This window comes from Kogia breviceps, chromosome 7, assembly GCF_026419965.1.
Source record: "Kogia breviceps isolate mKogBre1 chromosome 7, mKogBre1 haplotype 1, whole genome shotgun sequence".
NCBI classification, from domain to species: Eukaryota; Metazoa; Chordata; class Mammalia; order Artiodactyla; family Physeteridae; genus Kogia; species Kogia breviceps.
In genome coordinates, this window is record NC_081316.1 from 23,280,070 (window position 1) to 23,293,596 (window position 13,527).

General features: G+C 42.7%; 1 protein-coding gene across 4 annotated transcripts in view; it reads right to left on the reverse strand.

Annotated features, from left to right (window-relative positions):
• The window catches only part of TRIM44 (tripartite motif containing 44), a 115,014-nt gene that overhangs the window by 22,620 nt on the left and 78,867 nt on the right, over window positions 1-13,527 (reverse strand). The window contains exon 5 of one of the 4 annotated variants that reach the window (XM_067038011.1): window positions 10,387-10,451. The exons of 2 other annotated variants lie outside the window; for them this stretch is intronic. In XM_067038011.1, coding sequence (XP_066894112.1) covers window positions 10,403-10,451 — 49 coding nt within the window. In that variant the 3' untranslated portion in view covers window positions 10,387-10,402. Of the gene's footprint in view, window positions 1-10,377; window positions 10,452-13,527 lie in introns of those variants that run through there. One more of the 4 variants, XM_059069950.2, reaches the window with a different exon arrangement.

Below are 13,527 nucleotides of genomic sequence, written 5' to 3' on the forward strand. Positions count from 1 at the left end.
TGTGGCCTCTCCTGTTGCGGAGCACAGGCTCCGGACGCACAGGCTCAGTGGCCATGGCTCACGGGCCCAGCCGCTCCACAGCATGTGGGATCCTCCCGGACCGGGGCACGAACCCGTGTCCCCTGCATCAGCAGGCACACTCTCAACCACTGCCCCACCAGGGAAGCCCGTAAAATGACATTTTAAGCAACTATGTATTTTTTTAAAAAATTATTCAATGAGCATGTATTAAAATAGGTACTAACATATAGTCTCTCACCCTATTTGGACTGCATCTTTGTGAAGAAGACACTATGATTCCCCATTTTACAGATGTGGAAACTGAGGTTCAGAGAAGTCAGTGGCTCGACCATGTTTGGAGTTCAGGTTTGTCTGATTGCAAAGCCAATATTCTTCCTACCAAAAAAAATGTTGGGCTGTGACTCCTTGCCAGGCCTGCATCATTCTGACCTACCTGTTGTTACGCCTGGGTTAATTAGGTACTAGCGTGGGTGGTCTGTAGAGCACAGTGGCCTTTCCTGTCCACTGATTAAAGGAAGAGTAAACCTATCTGTCTTAAGTGGGCTAACTGAGTCTCTGTGATGGAATCTTTCTTCAATCTCTAGGTGTCAATAACCATCTAAAAGGGAAGGACTGGTTCTGAGATAAGCAGATAATGTAACCTTGGGCAAGTCACTTTCCTCTCTGAGTTTAGTATCCTCATCTGTACAATGGGTCTAATAAAACCTATGTAATACTAAATAAGACACCTTATTAAAATCCTTAATATTACATCTGGCACAAGGTAAGTACTTTATAAATGACAGCTATTATTATAATTTCTATTTTATTTCAGATCAACAGCTTTAGAAAATACATAGGTTTAGCATCAATTTGTTCCCTTCAGTAGATGCTGTTTATTGTTGAAATTTTTTTTTTAAATCTTGAGTCCGTTTCGTACCTAAGAACGACTATAACAAAAGAATGGCACTGGAAGCACAGACAACTTGAGCTTAAGAAAGAGAGCCATATGGTCTCTGGACCTTTCCCTTTCTGTTCAGCCATCTTAGAGCAGACTATAAGCACAGGTATTTAGAGACTAGAAACTTATGCTATATACACATATGGCGGGAACCTTGAGCACTTTAGGAGGCGGAAGACATGTGTGGGATGAATTAATGCAAATGGCTTTGCTTTTAATTATATAGTCCCCTGAAGGCACATTTGCTAGAGGAACTCTCTTAAGATGGGCAGCTCCTGGAGAGGGCAGTTCAGGCTGGTTCCCTGGCTTGCCAGCCATCTTCATCGAGCAGGGAGCAGCGAACTGAAGGAGAATCAGGCTGACACTGTGTCCTCGCCCTTGCTCCTCACTCTGACGCCAACGGGGGCACAAAGACCCAGAGGTTCTTCGTGGGTTTTAATCTCCTGTACTCAAAGCTGCTCTGGTGGTAAACTGCATCTTCTTCTCTCTGTCCACGGAAACCTGAAGCCACTGCTGCAGGAGACAGCTTCGATCTGCCTCCTCATTTCTGCACCCCTTTCAGAAAGGCTTTCTAGGTTTGAAGCAAGACTAAACCCTGCCCCAGGGCAAAAGTAAACTGTGCTTCAAATCACTGCCCCTGAGGAAATGGTGAACGATTTCTCTCTTACTGTTTTACCGCTGCTTTTCTTTTAGAGGATACAGCAAGCCATTCCAGTCATTTGAATTTGCAAGAATGCAGAATTGGGGACTCAGAGATTCAACTCAGAGCTAGATTCATTTGCCTTTTAACTAATCTCCCGAACAGTATATTTGGTTCTACAGAACTTCCTGCAAAATAGTAGGCTTTTCAGTATAGGACAAGTGCTAGTAGCCTTTTGGCATGAAGGAAGGAAAGAACAATAACTTCTTTAAGGTTATTGCACTGTCTTAACTGGGCTTATATCTGTAGGTAGATTTGGGGAAACTAGTTCTCTCAAGTCTGTCTTTCAGGTATTGACAGAAGAGCCAGGTGATGCAGTATGTAAAAATTAAGCCTCCAGAGACTCGGAGGAAACAGAGAAGGACAGACATTGAAATTCCACAGCCTAGTTTTTAGATAGAGATTTTCAGCAATAAAAAGCTGGTGAGATTTAAGATTACTTAGAGACCTAGAAAGACATTTTGTTCTCGCCCAAGCGAAATTTTAGAGTCTCGCTTGCCCTTTTTTGTTAAAGGCAAACCCAAACATTTCCAGACCCCCTAATGGATTGCATATTGCAAATGTGTGTACAAACACACAAGCACACATGCACACACCCATACCCATTCTAAATTCAGTGTGCAACCTCACCTCTACTCCTTTAATTTGCCTTGCAATCGCTGAGTCAGTAATCCTAAACTGAGTAGCCAATTTTTATTAATGGGCAACTCCTGCATATCTAAAACACTTAGCTGGAATAGGTGTGGTATAAAAATGTAGGATTTTACAGAAATTTAGGATCCTCTTACATTCTGTAAACCACCACATCACCTCCTTTTAGTTTCTAGAACCTTCGAATGAGAAGACTCACAATATTGGGCCTCACAGGTTATCTTCCAGGTACCCTTTAAGGGCTGAGATCCCAAGCCTTGGAAAGGATATGTTTGTCATAGGTATATCTAAAAAGATATCACCCCAAGAACCCCTTGCAGGCTGCAGGCTAAATGTCTGGCACCTTACGGCCCACATATTGTTTCAAACATAGGGAAGGCCGTTTCTCACATAGCTGGATACCCCAGGCTCTCTGCACGAAGGGGCTACATTCTGCCACAATCTGGCATTTCAGACTCTGTGACTATTTACCATCCCTCTACTTCACAGACAGACTCTCATCATAAAGATCAGGTCACATAACTAACCCCAAACCGAGCACATTCTGCTCCCTGGTTGGCCTGTCTCACTATTTACCCTCGAAGTCAAAAAGGCTGTGACGGTGTGTGGCTGACTGATGGGGTGATTTGCTGGTACCAAGCATATCAACCTTGCTGGCTGTGCACATGAAGGCAAGAAGATCTTGGGGTACCCCCGAACCTGGTTCCCTCAATCAGCAAGGCTTTCCCTCTGCCTTTCTAACAACATCTGACTGTAATTTGTGCCCATTAAGTAGGTCCTTCTATACCTAAGGAAACCTGCTTGCGCGGGTTTGCTGATGTGCACAGCACATTACTTCCAATGTGCCCTTCCAGGAAAGGGCCTGACTCCCACTTCTGGCACACAATTCATTCTGACCCAAACATCCTATCTGCTGCATGAATGCAAAAACATATGCACACACACAGGGCATCCCTCATTTTCTCTGGAGTAATGGGAGCCGGGGCAATACTTTAAGTATTCATTTACCCACATAAATTAGAATGGAGCATTGAAAACACCAGTGACATCTACACAGATACAAAATATATTCATCATGGTCGGTACTATTACAATGACAGGAAATGCATTCCTAATGGCAGGACATTTGAAATAATGTGTTGCTGGATTCTGTGTCCATAAAAGCAGTAATGAAGAAACAGGAGTGGGTCAAATAAAAGGAGTAAGAGGGGCACGGGGGATGAGGTCTGGGCAATGTCAGTGAGACGGCACATCCACTGGATTCACGGGAAGAGAGTTATGATAGTTTAAAGGTAGGAGAGGCGAGAAGGGCATCTGGCTGACATTCTGGAGAACTGAGGTTTGAATCCTGGCTCTGCTATATGCCAGCTGTGTGATCCTGGGCAAGTCATGTCAATATCCCCTTAGTTACATCAATATCCAGGCTGCTCACTTTTAAAAGCTCTCCTCCTTTTAAAAGGAGGAGAGCTACCTCACAGGACTGCATGAGGAGGACATGAGAGAGCATAATGTAAAGTGCTCAGCTACTCTGGTGGGTAATAAGCATATGATCAACATTAGCTTTCCTTTTTCTTCTGGTCATCACAAAATAAATGCACAGCTCTGTGATTTCAGGCATCATCTAGCTCTCTGAATCTCCAAATCCAAGTTTCTTCTTCTGCAATGTGGAGCTAATAACACCTGCTCTCCCTACTGTGTGAGCTTATTATGAAGAGCAAGTGAAATGGAATGTTTGGTATATACTATTGATTGGCTGACTTAGTCATTCTCAACTCACTCTCCCTGCTGCGTTCTATTCTGGAGTGTGGAAGGGTTAAACATGTGCATACCGAGCCTGTACTGCAGTGGGGGGATGGGGACATGGATGGAGCCCAGTTCAAGACTGACACAGAAGGATAAGTCTTCCGGTGGCTGGGGGGGGCTGTGTGCTGGGAAAGCGTTTACTTTTCTGGTTAATACAGACATGGCCCTTCTTTTGACCCCTTCTCCACGCTTGAACATGGATATGACACCCAAAGCTGCAGCCCTTTTTCAATCATAAGGCAACAAGCACGAAGGAAAAGCCCAGGGAGTCTCAGAGGCACATGGCAGTACTGACATCATTAGCCACTGAACCAAAGCCAGCAGTCACCTCCCTCCACACTTATTAAGTGAAACAAATAAACCTTTGTTTGCTTAAGCTACTGATACCAGAGTTCTCTCTCACTCAAAGCTGAGCACAATTCCGATACAGTGCATTAAGTACTCCGGAGAATTAAAAGCCCTATATATATAAAGTACACGATCTTCCCTCTGCCAAGAAGTTCATTCCCTTGGACCCGTCTGGCTAATTTATATATATCCTTTGAGCATAGGTTTAGTAGTATCTCTTCTAGGAAGCTTTCCAAGCCCCTGTCCCTCACATTTTTCCCACCCTTTGGACTTCTCAAAGCATTCCATAACACCCCTATCAGTGCATGTTACACTGCTTTGTAATGATCCACTTACTTGTCTCTTTGCTCCACCAGTTGCTTAAAATGTCTCAACAGCAAGGATCCCTATTTTAGCCATTTAAAAAATTTCGTAGCACTTGTCATAATACCTGGCACACAGTAGATAACTCATTAAGGATTTGTTGAAATACTGAATAAACCAACGAAAGAATGACCTGAAAGGGCATGAGGTAAATGATAGCCTGTGTAGCCTTAGTATCCATTCATATTTTTGAAAAACTGCAAATAGCTTTCTAATTCCTATTATTACTTTCAGGGTATCTAGGTTGGGAAAGCATAGGTCTAGACAGTGATTTACCGTTTTCAGTCATTCCACTTGATCCTTATTTGAGTTCATGACATTCCCTTATGCCGGCCACCTAAATTATTTTCTGCTGTGTATTTACTGAGTCCATACTTATCTACACAAAACTAATTTTATTTCCTTCCTTGTTGTTTTAGAATTTACGCTTGTGATAACCAAAGACATCCTGGGAATAAATGTTATTTGGCACCAAAATAAATGTTCACACCATCCAGCAGCTCCCTTCCTAGGTGTCTTGAGTTCTGTCTGTGTGACTGGAGCTTCCGGAGGCGTCCTGCTGTCTCTGCCATATCTGTGTCCTTACCATCCTGGAACGCACAGTGTGCGGGTCCTCAGGCTGAGCCTAAAGTATGTGGTTCTCCAGCAGGAAACAGATGTAAACTCTCGTGTCCTCTCTCTTCCAATAAAGCCAGCTTGTCTCCATTACTTGTATAGATCACAGTCTTCTTGAAGTAACATTACTAATCCCATTGCAAAATATCCAGAAAAATGCAATATTATGATTCAGATTATAAATCAGAAGCATGTTCTATTATTAGGCTCATTACATGAAAAAAGTCTAAAAGGTGAAGCAGTCTCCCTGTGACAGTCGCCAGTGGCCAGCCTTAAGTCTGAACTCCCGTTCCCTTTGCCTCTAATGCTCACCATGCCTGCCCATTTTTGCTTGGCTGGCCCCTTTGTTCAGTCTGGTTTCAGCTCAAAAGTGACCTCCTTTGCCCTTCTTTGAACACCTTATCTGTAGCAGCTTCTTCTCCCCAGCTCCCTTCTATCGAGTCACCCTGTTTCATTTCCTTTCTAACACTGCTATCTGAAATTATTTTCTTTATTTAGTGGTTTACTAGGTTTTTTGTCTATCTCTTCCCACTTGAATTAAATTCCACCAGAGAAGGGATCTCATCTGTCTTGTTCGCCCTGTATCCTCAGCAACAAGAACTGTGTCTGGCATAATACAGGTGCTTAATAAACTGTGTTGAAAATGAATAAGAAGGAAATGCACAGTGTGTATTCACTCAGTGACTCCATTCTGCTGCCCTTTACTTGAGTTGCCCTTTGGGAGTGAGGATGAAGATGGGGTTGAGGGCTATCCTGAATCCTTAGAGGTGGTGAGGTTAGCTTTGGGAGGCTACGTGGAGTTACGGAAAGAGCTAGAGTTCTGGTTCTGCCACTTTACTAATTGGAACATGTCCCTTACTCTCTCTGAGCTTCAGTTTTGTCATCTGAATGGTAAATTGTTTCAGAAGATCAGTGTAACAGTTGAATGAGACAGCGATGGCACATAGTAAGTTAGCTCCCCTCTGCCTGTCCCTTAAGGCTGTAAAAAGAGGAAGTAGTCCAGGAGCCCCGGGAAAGTGGTCTAATGCTTTTTCCCATTCTAGCAGTCACCTTAGCAACCGTGACGATTCTTCACCGAGATAATGTCAACCTGCTGTATCACGGACGTTGGCCCACAGGCCAGTTTTGAAGTCCTGAGTATATTCTCAAAACCTGAGCATGAGTCTACTTTGAAAGATTATTAGAAATTTATTCCTCTCCTCTCAACCTTACATCGACTTACATTAAACTGAGGCTGATGTTATTTCACAGAGGTAAGCTTAGAAATCTGCTTTAAAGAGCTTTGGGTACTGATCCTGCCACAACGTGTGCTTCTTGTAGTCTCATCAAAATCAGACATTCAAAGCCATCAAACATTTGTGGTCTCCAGGCCTGCTGGAGACACTTCTGGTGACATCTTCTTTGATAGGTATTTACTTGTTTGAACACATTTAATTCCTTACACTCAATTTATTCTACCCATTCATTTGTTAATTCAACATGCATGAACTGAGTGCCAACTGCATGTTTAGCCCTAGTAGTAAGAGTTACTAATATCCTCGCAGTTATTAAATGCCAAACACTGTGCCAAACCCCTTATGAGCATCAGGTCATTCAATCTTCATTTCAGCCCACGGGCATTATGATTATCCCCGTTTTACAGACAAGACAGCTGAAACTGAGGAGTTTACATAAACTGCTTATGTGGACAATTAATGGTGGCTAGTACTTTAACCTAGGTCTTTCTGACACCAACCCCATTCTGTTTCACAATACTCTAGCAAGCAGGTCTTGAAAATGCACTTGGTACTTCTCAGGGTCCTAGATACACTCATAAATTAAAAAGAAACAAGGCTAGACTACATGACCTTTCTCACTGTAGCCACTCCATCTTTTTCTTCTTTGCATTCCCACCCCCTTAAACAATAATGAGAATGTGGCTCCTGTTTGCAAAGATGTAGTAGAGCCAAATAGACAAGTTTGCATGAAAGACCTTCAGAAGAAGCCCAAGACACAAAACTGTACAGGGTACAAAACGTGTGAGTGATTATAGCTAGAGAATGGGTTTTACACTATAACCAAGCAACAAAATGAGGAGACTGGATTAGCCTGGGCATTAGAGACTCAAGTGCTTACAGGGACCTAGTAGGTAATATGAATGAATGAAGTGAATTAATTGGGCCAGGTGGAGTCTGGTAAATTGCAAAGAACGTACCCCATCTAAGGAGCCAGCTGGTCAATGTCATGGGTAAATACAGATCCAGAATTGCCAGAAATTTTGAATTTCCAAAAGAAGCTGAAAAAAATCTGCTTTTTGATGTGAAATCTTTCAATTTTTAAATACTGGTCAGTAATTCATAAATTGAAAAAAATACTTTATGAGGCAAACAAAACATATCCTTAGACTAGATTTGGCTGATGACCCATCACTTTGCGGTTTTTTAATTAGACTGTATTTCATAATCTTTTCATCACCAAGGATCCCCACGTACCCTCCAAAGCCTTCAGAATTTGAAACACTATCTAACATACAACATTTTTGAATATTTAACTAGTTTTCTTGCATGAATTAAATAATCAATAACTGACAAATCAGGTCACCATGGGGCGAAAACAGCTAACATAACTCTGCCCTGTTGCAGTTAAATGTAAGATTTCCCACTACAAGTTTTGAAATACTGAAAATAGTTCACAGACTTTTATTTCTATCTTCATAGATCCTTCTGGGGTCTGAAGAGCCCAGTTAGAAATTAAACATGTAGATTTCTAAGATCTGGTGACAGTGAGGCATAGTGGGAAAACATGGGAACTGGAGTCAAACAGAATTGGGTTGAATCCTAGCTCTTCAACTTAGTAGCTGAGTGAAGGTCAATAAATTATTTAGCATCTTTTACTTATTTGAAAAATGAGAATAATTTGTGATCCATGTTTTTCTCTTACCATCACCATCTAATTAAAAAAAGCATCCCATGGGCTTCCCTGGTGGCGCAGTGGTTGAGAATCCGCCTGCCGATGCAGGGGACACGGGTTCGTGCCCCGGTCCGGGAAGATCCCACATGCCGCGGAGCGGCTGGGCCCGTGAGCCATGGCCGCTGAGCCTGCGCGTCCGGAGCCTGTGCTCCGCAACGGGAGAGGCCACAACAGTGAGAGGCCCGCGTACTGAAAAAAAAAAAAAAAAAAAAAAAAAAGCATCCCAGGTAACAGCCCACTTAATACCATTATGATGATTAAAATAGCCCCAGCTCACAAATGAACAAAACAAAAGGTCACCTATCATGAACAGGAGCTATGATGACACGCACACTGATGGAGGTGCAGCACACCTATGACCTCCTATTACACCTCTCATCCAAGGAACTCCAAGTGCTTGGTGACAGCCCGAAATTAGAGCTGGAGAACCAGAAACTTGGTGTGTTCATGAGTCTTGCCTGAAGTCGTGCCCTGCCTTAGGTGAGCAGATGCCAGGGGGTCTACGCCTTAGTACCTCTTGCTAAATAACAAAAAAAACTGCATCTTTGTTGCCACCACTAACATATGTATTAATAACTGAACTCATCACTATAGTGCTTTATTATTCACAAAATCATTCAACACACATTTATCATGTGCTCCTCACAAGCACCCAGGCTGGGGAGGCACAAGTCAGCCCCATTTTGTGAATCAGAAAACAGGTTCTAAGAAGTTGGAACTAGTTTGTGGACACCAAATTAGCAAGAGACGGAAGTAACTCCAGTGACTTCAAATTCATGGTTTTTCTCATTAACCCGACCTATAAGAGGCCACAGCAAATGAGAAACAGGGGCGCTGTTAGGAGCCACGGGCTAGCTGAATGAGCACTATTCGGTTTATCTGTGAAATGCTAGGTGTATAAGAAATGGAACTTGTTCTGGGATGGACAAGAGATACAGGCACTTAGGGGCACTCTGTTGTCTAACTATAAAAAACGGTGTTAAGAAAAACTAAATTGTCATCTTAGATTACACACTAGTTTGCCTCCGTAGGGTTGCAGAGCAGAATATTGTTCAATTGTGCTTACCTTTTCCAATTTACCCTCCTGGCCTGCCCCCACCTGGGAGAAGAGAAGCCCTACAAACCACCTGACTCCTCCGCCTCCCGGCCCCCCCAACCTTTCCTACAGTAACCGACTAGACAGGCATATGACCACCTAACTCAAGGGCAGCTAATTAATAGACGTGCATTGGCTATATTTTCTCTTGGGGCTGTGGTGAGGCAATGTTGAATCCTGCATCAGAAAACTGCTCTATGGCGGGGGCCAAAGTGCTGCCAGGACATGCTGAAATTATAAGGAAAGCAAACAGAGGATGCTGCTCTGTGGGGTGGAGAGTAAAGCAGGAAGGAGAAAGAGACGAAGCAAGAACAGAGACTGAGAGAGCAACTTCTGGTCTTAACCAATTCCCACGCCTATGCCTATCAGGTACAGAAATACTTCCTTTGATTGGGTCCTGTGAAATGCACCATGTCCTTTCCATACCCCACTGTGTTATCTGAGCTAGTGTGGGTGGATTTCTGTTCCTTACAATCAAATAGTCTCTGATTAATACAATAAGAAACAGGAGCCATAGTTATATCACAGAACAACTAAAAGAGTAAGAAATGGCTAAAAAAAATTTAAATCTTTCTTTTAGATCATACAGAAAGAGAAGGAGAGAATGAATGAATGAATGAGTCTTCAAAGTTGTAAAGACTCTAAATTATGGCTGCCTCAAAATACTCCAAGTTTATTTCCATTATATCTATACTCTTTTTAGATATCTATATTCTTTTTAGAACGAAAAGGATAAGCGTTGGCAAAGCTCTCTTCTTGTAAAATAAAGCACAATGCTGAGGACTTAAACAGTGATACAGTACATACTTTCCCCTAGCGAACCACAGTTCAAAATTCCCTTGTTACTCACAGAGCGTACAATTATGATGTCCATTCTCCACCTGCCATCAATCAACTTACTGTTGTATAGCTCTGTTCAGGGCACTGGTTCAAATGGGTCAACAACTGTGAAATCTTCTGATTCCCTAGGAAGAATTAGTTACTTTTTATTCTGCTTCCCATTGCACTTAACACACCTCTCTATGTGGGTTCTCATACTGGCATATTATAATTCTTTGCTCATTTCTCAATCGGACTACAAGTGCTTTGAGGGCAGGGCCCATGGCTCGTTCTTTAACCCTGTTGTGCCTTGCACAGTGTCTGACTTACAAGCTGGTGGAATAAATCAAGGCTCATTAACTTTGCCTCATGGGAGACTTCCTAGAAACAGTAATTAAGATTAAAAATTTTTTGTAACAAATCAACTGGGGTTACAACTATGCACACAAATTGTGTTTAACCATTTCAAATGAGTTAGCCTATAATTTTAGTTTCAAAAAAAGTACCGAAAGTATGTCAGAATTTAAATACCTGCTGAAAAGTTGCATTGCAAAACACTGCATGGAGTTGGGGATAGGAAGGAGGTTAAACACCTCCAACTGTTAAGTACAGCTCTCATCTTTGGTGAGCTCAGACTGTACCATTAATTTAATACTGAAAATTCAAAGTAATCATTTAACTAAAATGACCACATGAAAAAAGTGCTGAACCCAGCATCTTGGCTGACGTGGTTAAAATGCCAGGATATAGAGGTGCACTGAGTTTCCTGGAAACAAAGCTGATGGGACAAGCAGACACGGGTTGTTGGCAACTCAGCTTTGTAAACTACTTCTTATGATGCACGGTGAAACACTCACCTCTTTAATAACTGCACTTTCCTACTGGCAAAGCTGAGGGAGGGGGATAGGAAGCCATTAACAAGTGTGAGGTGATGTTGAAAGGGTTCTGCTGAAGAACCCATGGTGTCATTTGTTCACTGTATGCTCCACTTTCAAACAAGGAGAGCGGAGACTTAAGGAGCTAAACTATGATCAAGGTACTACTTTTGTTAGTGGAGACCCAAGTAATAGAGTGCTGAGATTTCGAGGCTACAGTAGGTGCCGCCCGCCACCTCTCCCACTAAATTAAAGTTATCCGAATCCCAGGGAAGGAGCAACTTGACTTACTCAACTAGTCATCGATGGAGAAGTTGGAACAAAGACCTACCTGGGTCCAGGAGAGAAAATTCCTTTCTAATCTGCTTATTGCAATGGAGAGCAAAGAGCAAGGAAGGTCCATCCTGCCTGAATCAAGTGATCCAAGAAGCAAAGGAGAAGGAAGAAAGGTACGGCCATGTTGTTTTTTTCAATGCAGTACCTGTTACCACATTAACCCTGCACAACAGAGAAGAGAGGCCAAATGACTACCAGACTCTCACCAATCAGACAAGTTACTCCTCTTCCCACGGGAAGGAGTGAGTAAAGGATAAAAGAGAGGCAGAAGCATGCCCTTGAGAGGGAGGAAGAGTGGCAGAAATTTCTGATTCTGTGCATATGTGCTATGTGGTGGGTGAGGATACGGTTTCTCTTCAGACACCCAGGCTGACATTGTGAAGGTATTATCATAACGTGAAATACACTGGAAGAAGTGTAGAAAGATGCCGGGATACCAAAAGATGCTGGAGAAACGTTGTGCATAAGGCTACATTAGTCCCATGACCTACGTGTTCCCAAGGACCCCACTTTGGAGATGAAAAATAAATTCTATCTCCTTTTTGGATTCACAACAAACTCAAGGAGAAAGTGACCTCCGAGCAAAGGCAAAGAGGAAAGGCACACAACCCAATGGGCTGAGACAAATGCAAACTGGAGTCACTATAACTTCTCTCTAAGCCAACCTTCCCTCCCATTAGCATCACTCCCAGTAGTCTGTGGTCTCCTAAGACAAAGATTCCTGAGCCTTAGCGCCAGAGAGGGATAGAGCTAGAGGGAACCTCAGGGGTCACATCAAATTCAGATCTTTCATTTTATAAATGTTAAACTCAAGCCCAGAAAGGTTCAATGACTTGCCTGGGTTTATATAACTAAGTAGCAGCAGAGCGAGGCTTGGAAGCCAGTGCTCTTGATTTAGCTCTATCTTTCTCTTTTATTTCTCAAATACAGCCACTCACTAAGTCCTCTCCAGTCCCCAAACCCATGTTTCCCCCACCTATTCTTTTCTCCCCACTGCTACTGTTCTAATCCAAGCCTAGAATCCTAGAACTTCAAGATCTTTCATGTGAATCACAGCAACGATATTCTAATCTTGTGGACCTTCAGGACTCTTCTCTCGATCTGAAGTCACTTCTCACTTGCCTCAAAAGTGATCCCCTGCTCACTGGGGTGGGTTGCACCGTTTTGTCCCTGCTCTTTTCCCCTTGCTAGCATGTCCCATGCAGGGGATGCTCTTTAGCCTTGGTCTTAGAATGAAGAAGAAGGGAGCAGAGCTAAAGCTGATCCACAGTGGACATGCAGTATGTGAGAGAAGTAAATGTTTGTTGTTGTCACTGAGATTTCAGGGGCACTGACGTATCCCATGCAGTTAGAACAGTGCCTTGCTCAAAGAAGGTACTCAGAAGATTTTTTTTTAACTGAATGAATGAATGAATGATCTCACTAATCCTCACAGTAGTCTTATTTTAGATACTATTATCATCTTCATATTGCAGATGAGAAAAGCAAGGCCTAAGGAATTTAAATAGCAGGGCTAAGGTTATATAGCTAGTAGGTGATGAGGCTGGAATTCAGACCCAGAACCTCTGACCCCAAAGCCCACATTCTTTAACCAGTGCATCACACTAATTCCGAGAACGCTTAAAACTGCTGGAGTCTAAAATACACATTCAGTTTTTAATTACGTATTATCTTAAAGCTGTCTGATTATTTCATATATTATATCATGCCTTGATATCCACAGGGAATTGATTTCAGGATGCCGCTCAGATACCAGAATTCACGATGTGCAAGTCCTTTATTTATATATAATGGGGTAGTACAAACATATAATCTTCTGACTATCCTCTGCCATTTCCCCCTGGTTGCAGGCAAAGATTCCCTCCTAAAGAATTCTTTACTGACTGATGATGGTTGATTCAGGACAAGAGCTCACCCTTCTTACTTCCAGTTCTCAGGGAGTCAGAAGGCTAGCTTGAGCACTCCTCACCTTGACTCAAGAGCTCCAGAGGCAAAGACTGAATTGTAAACA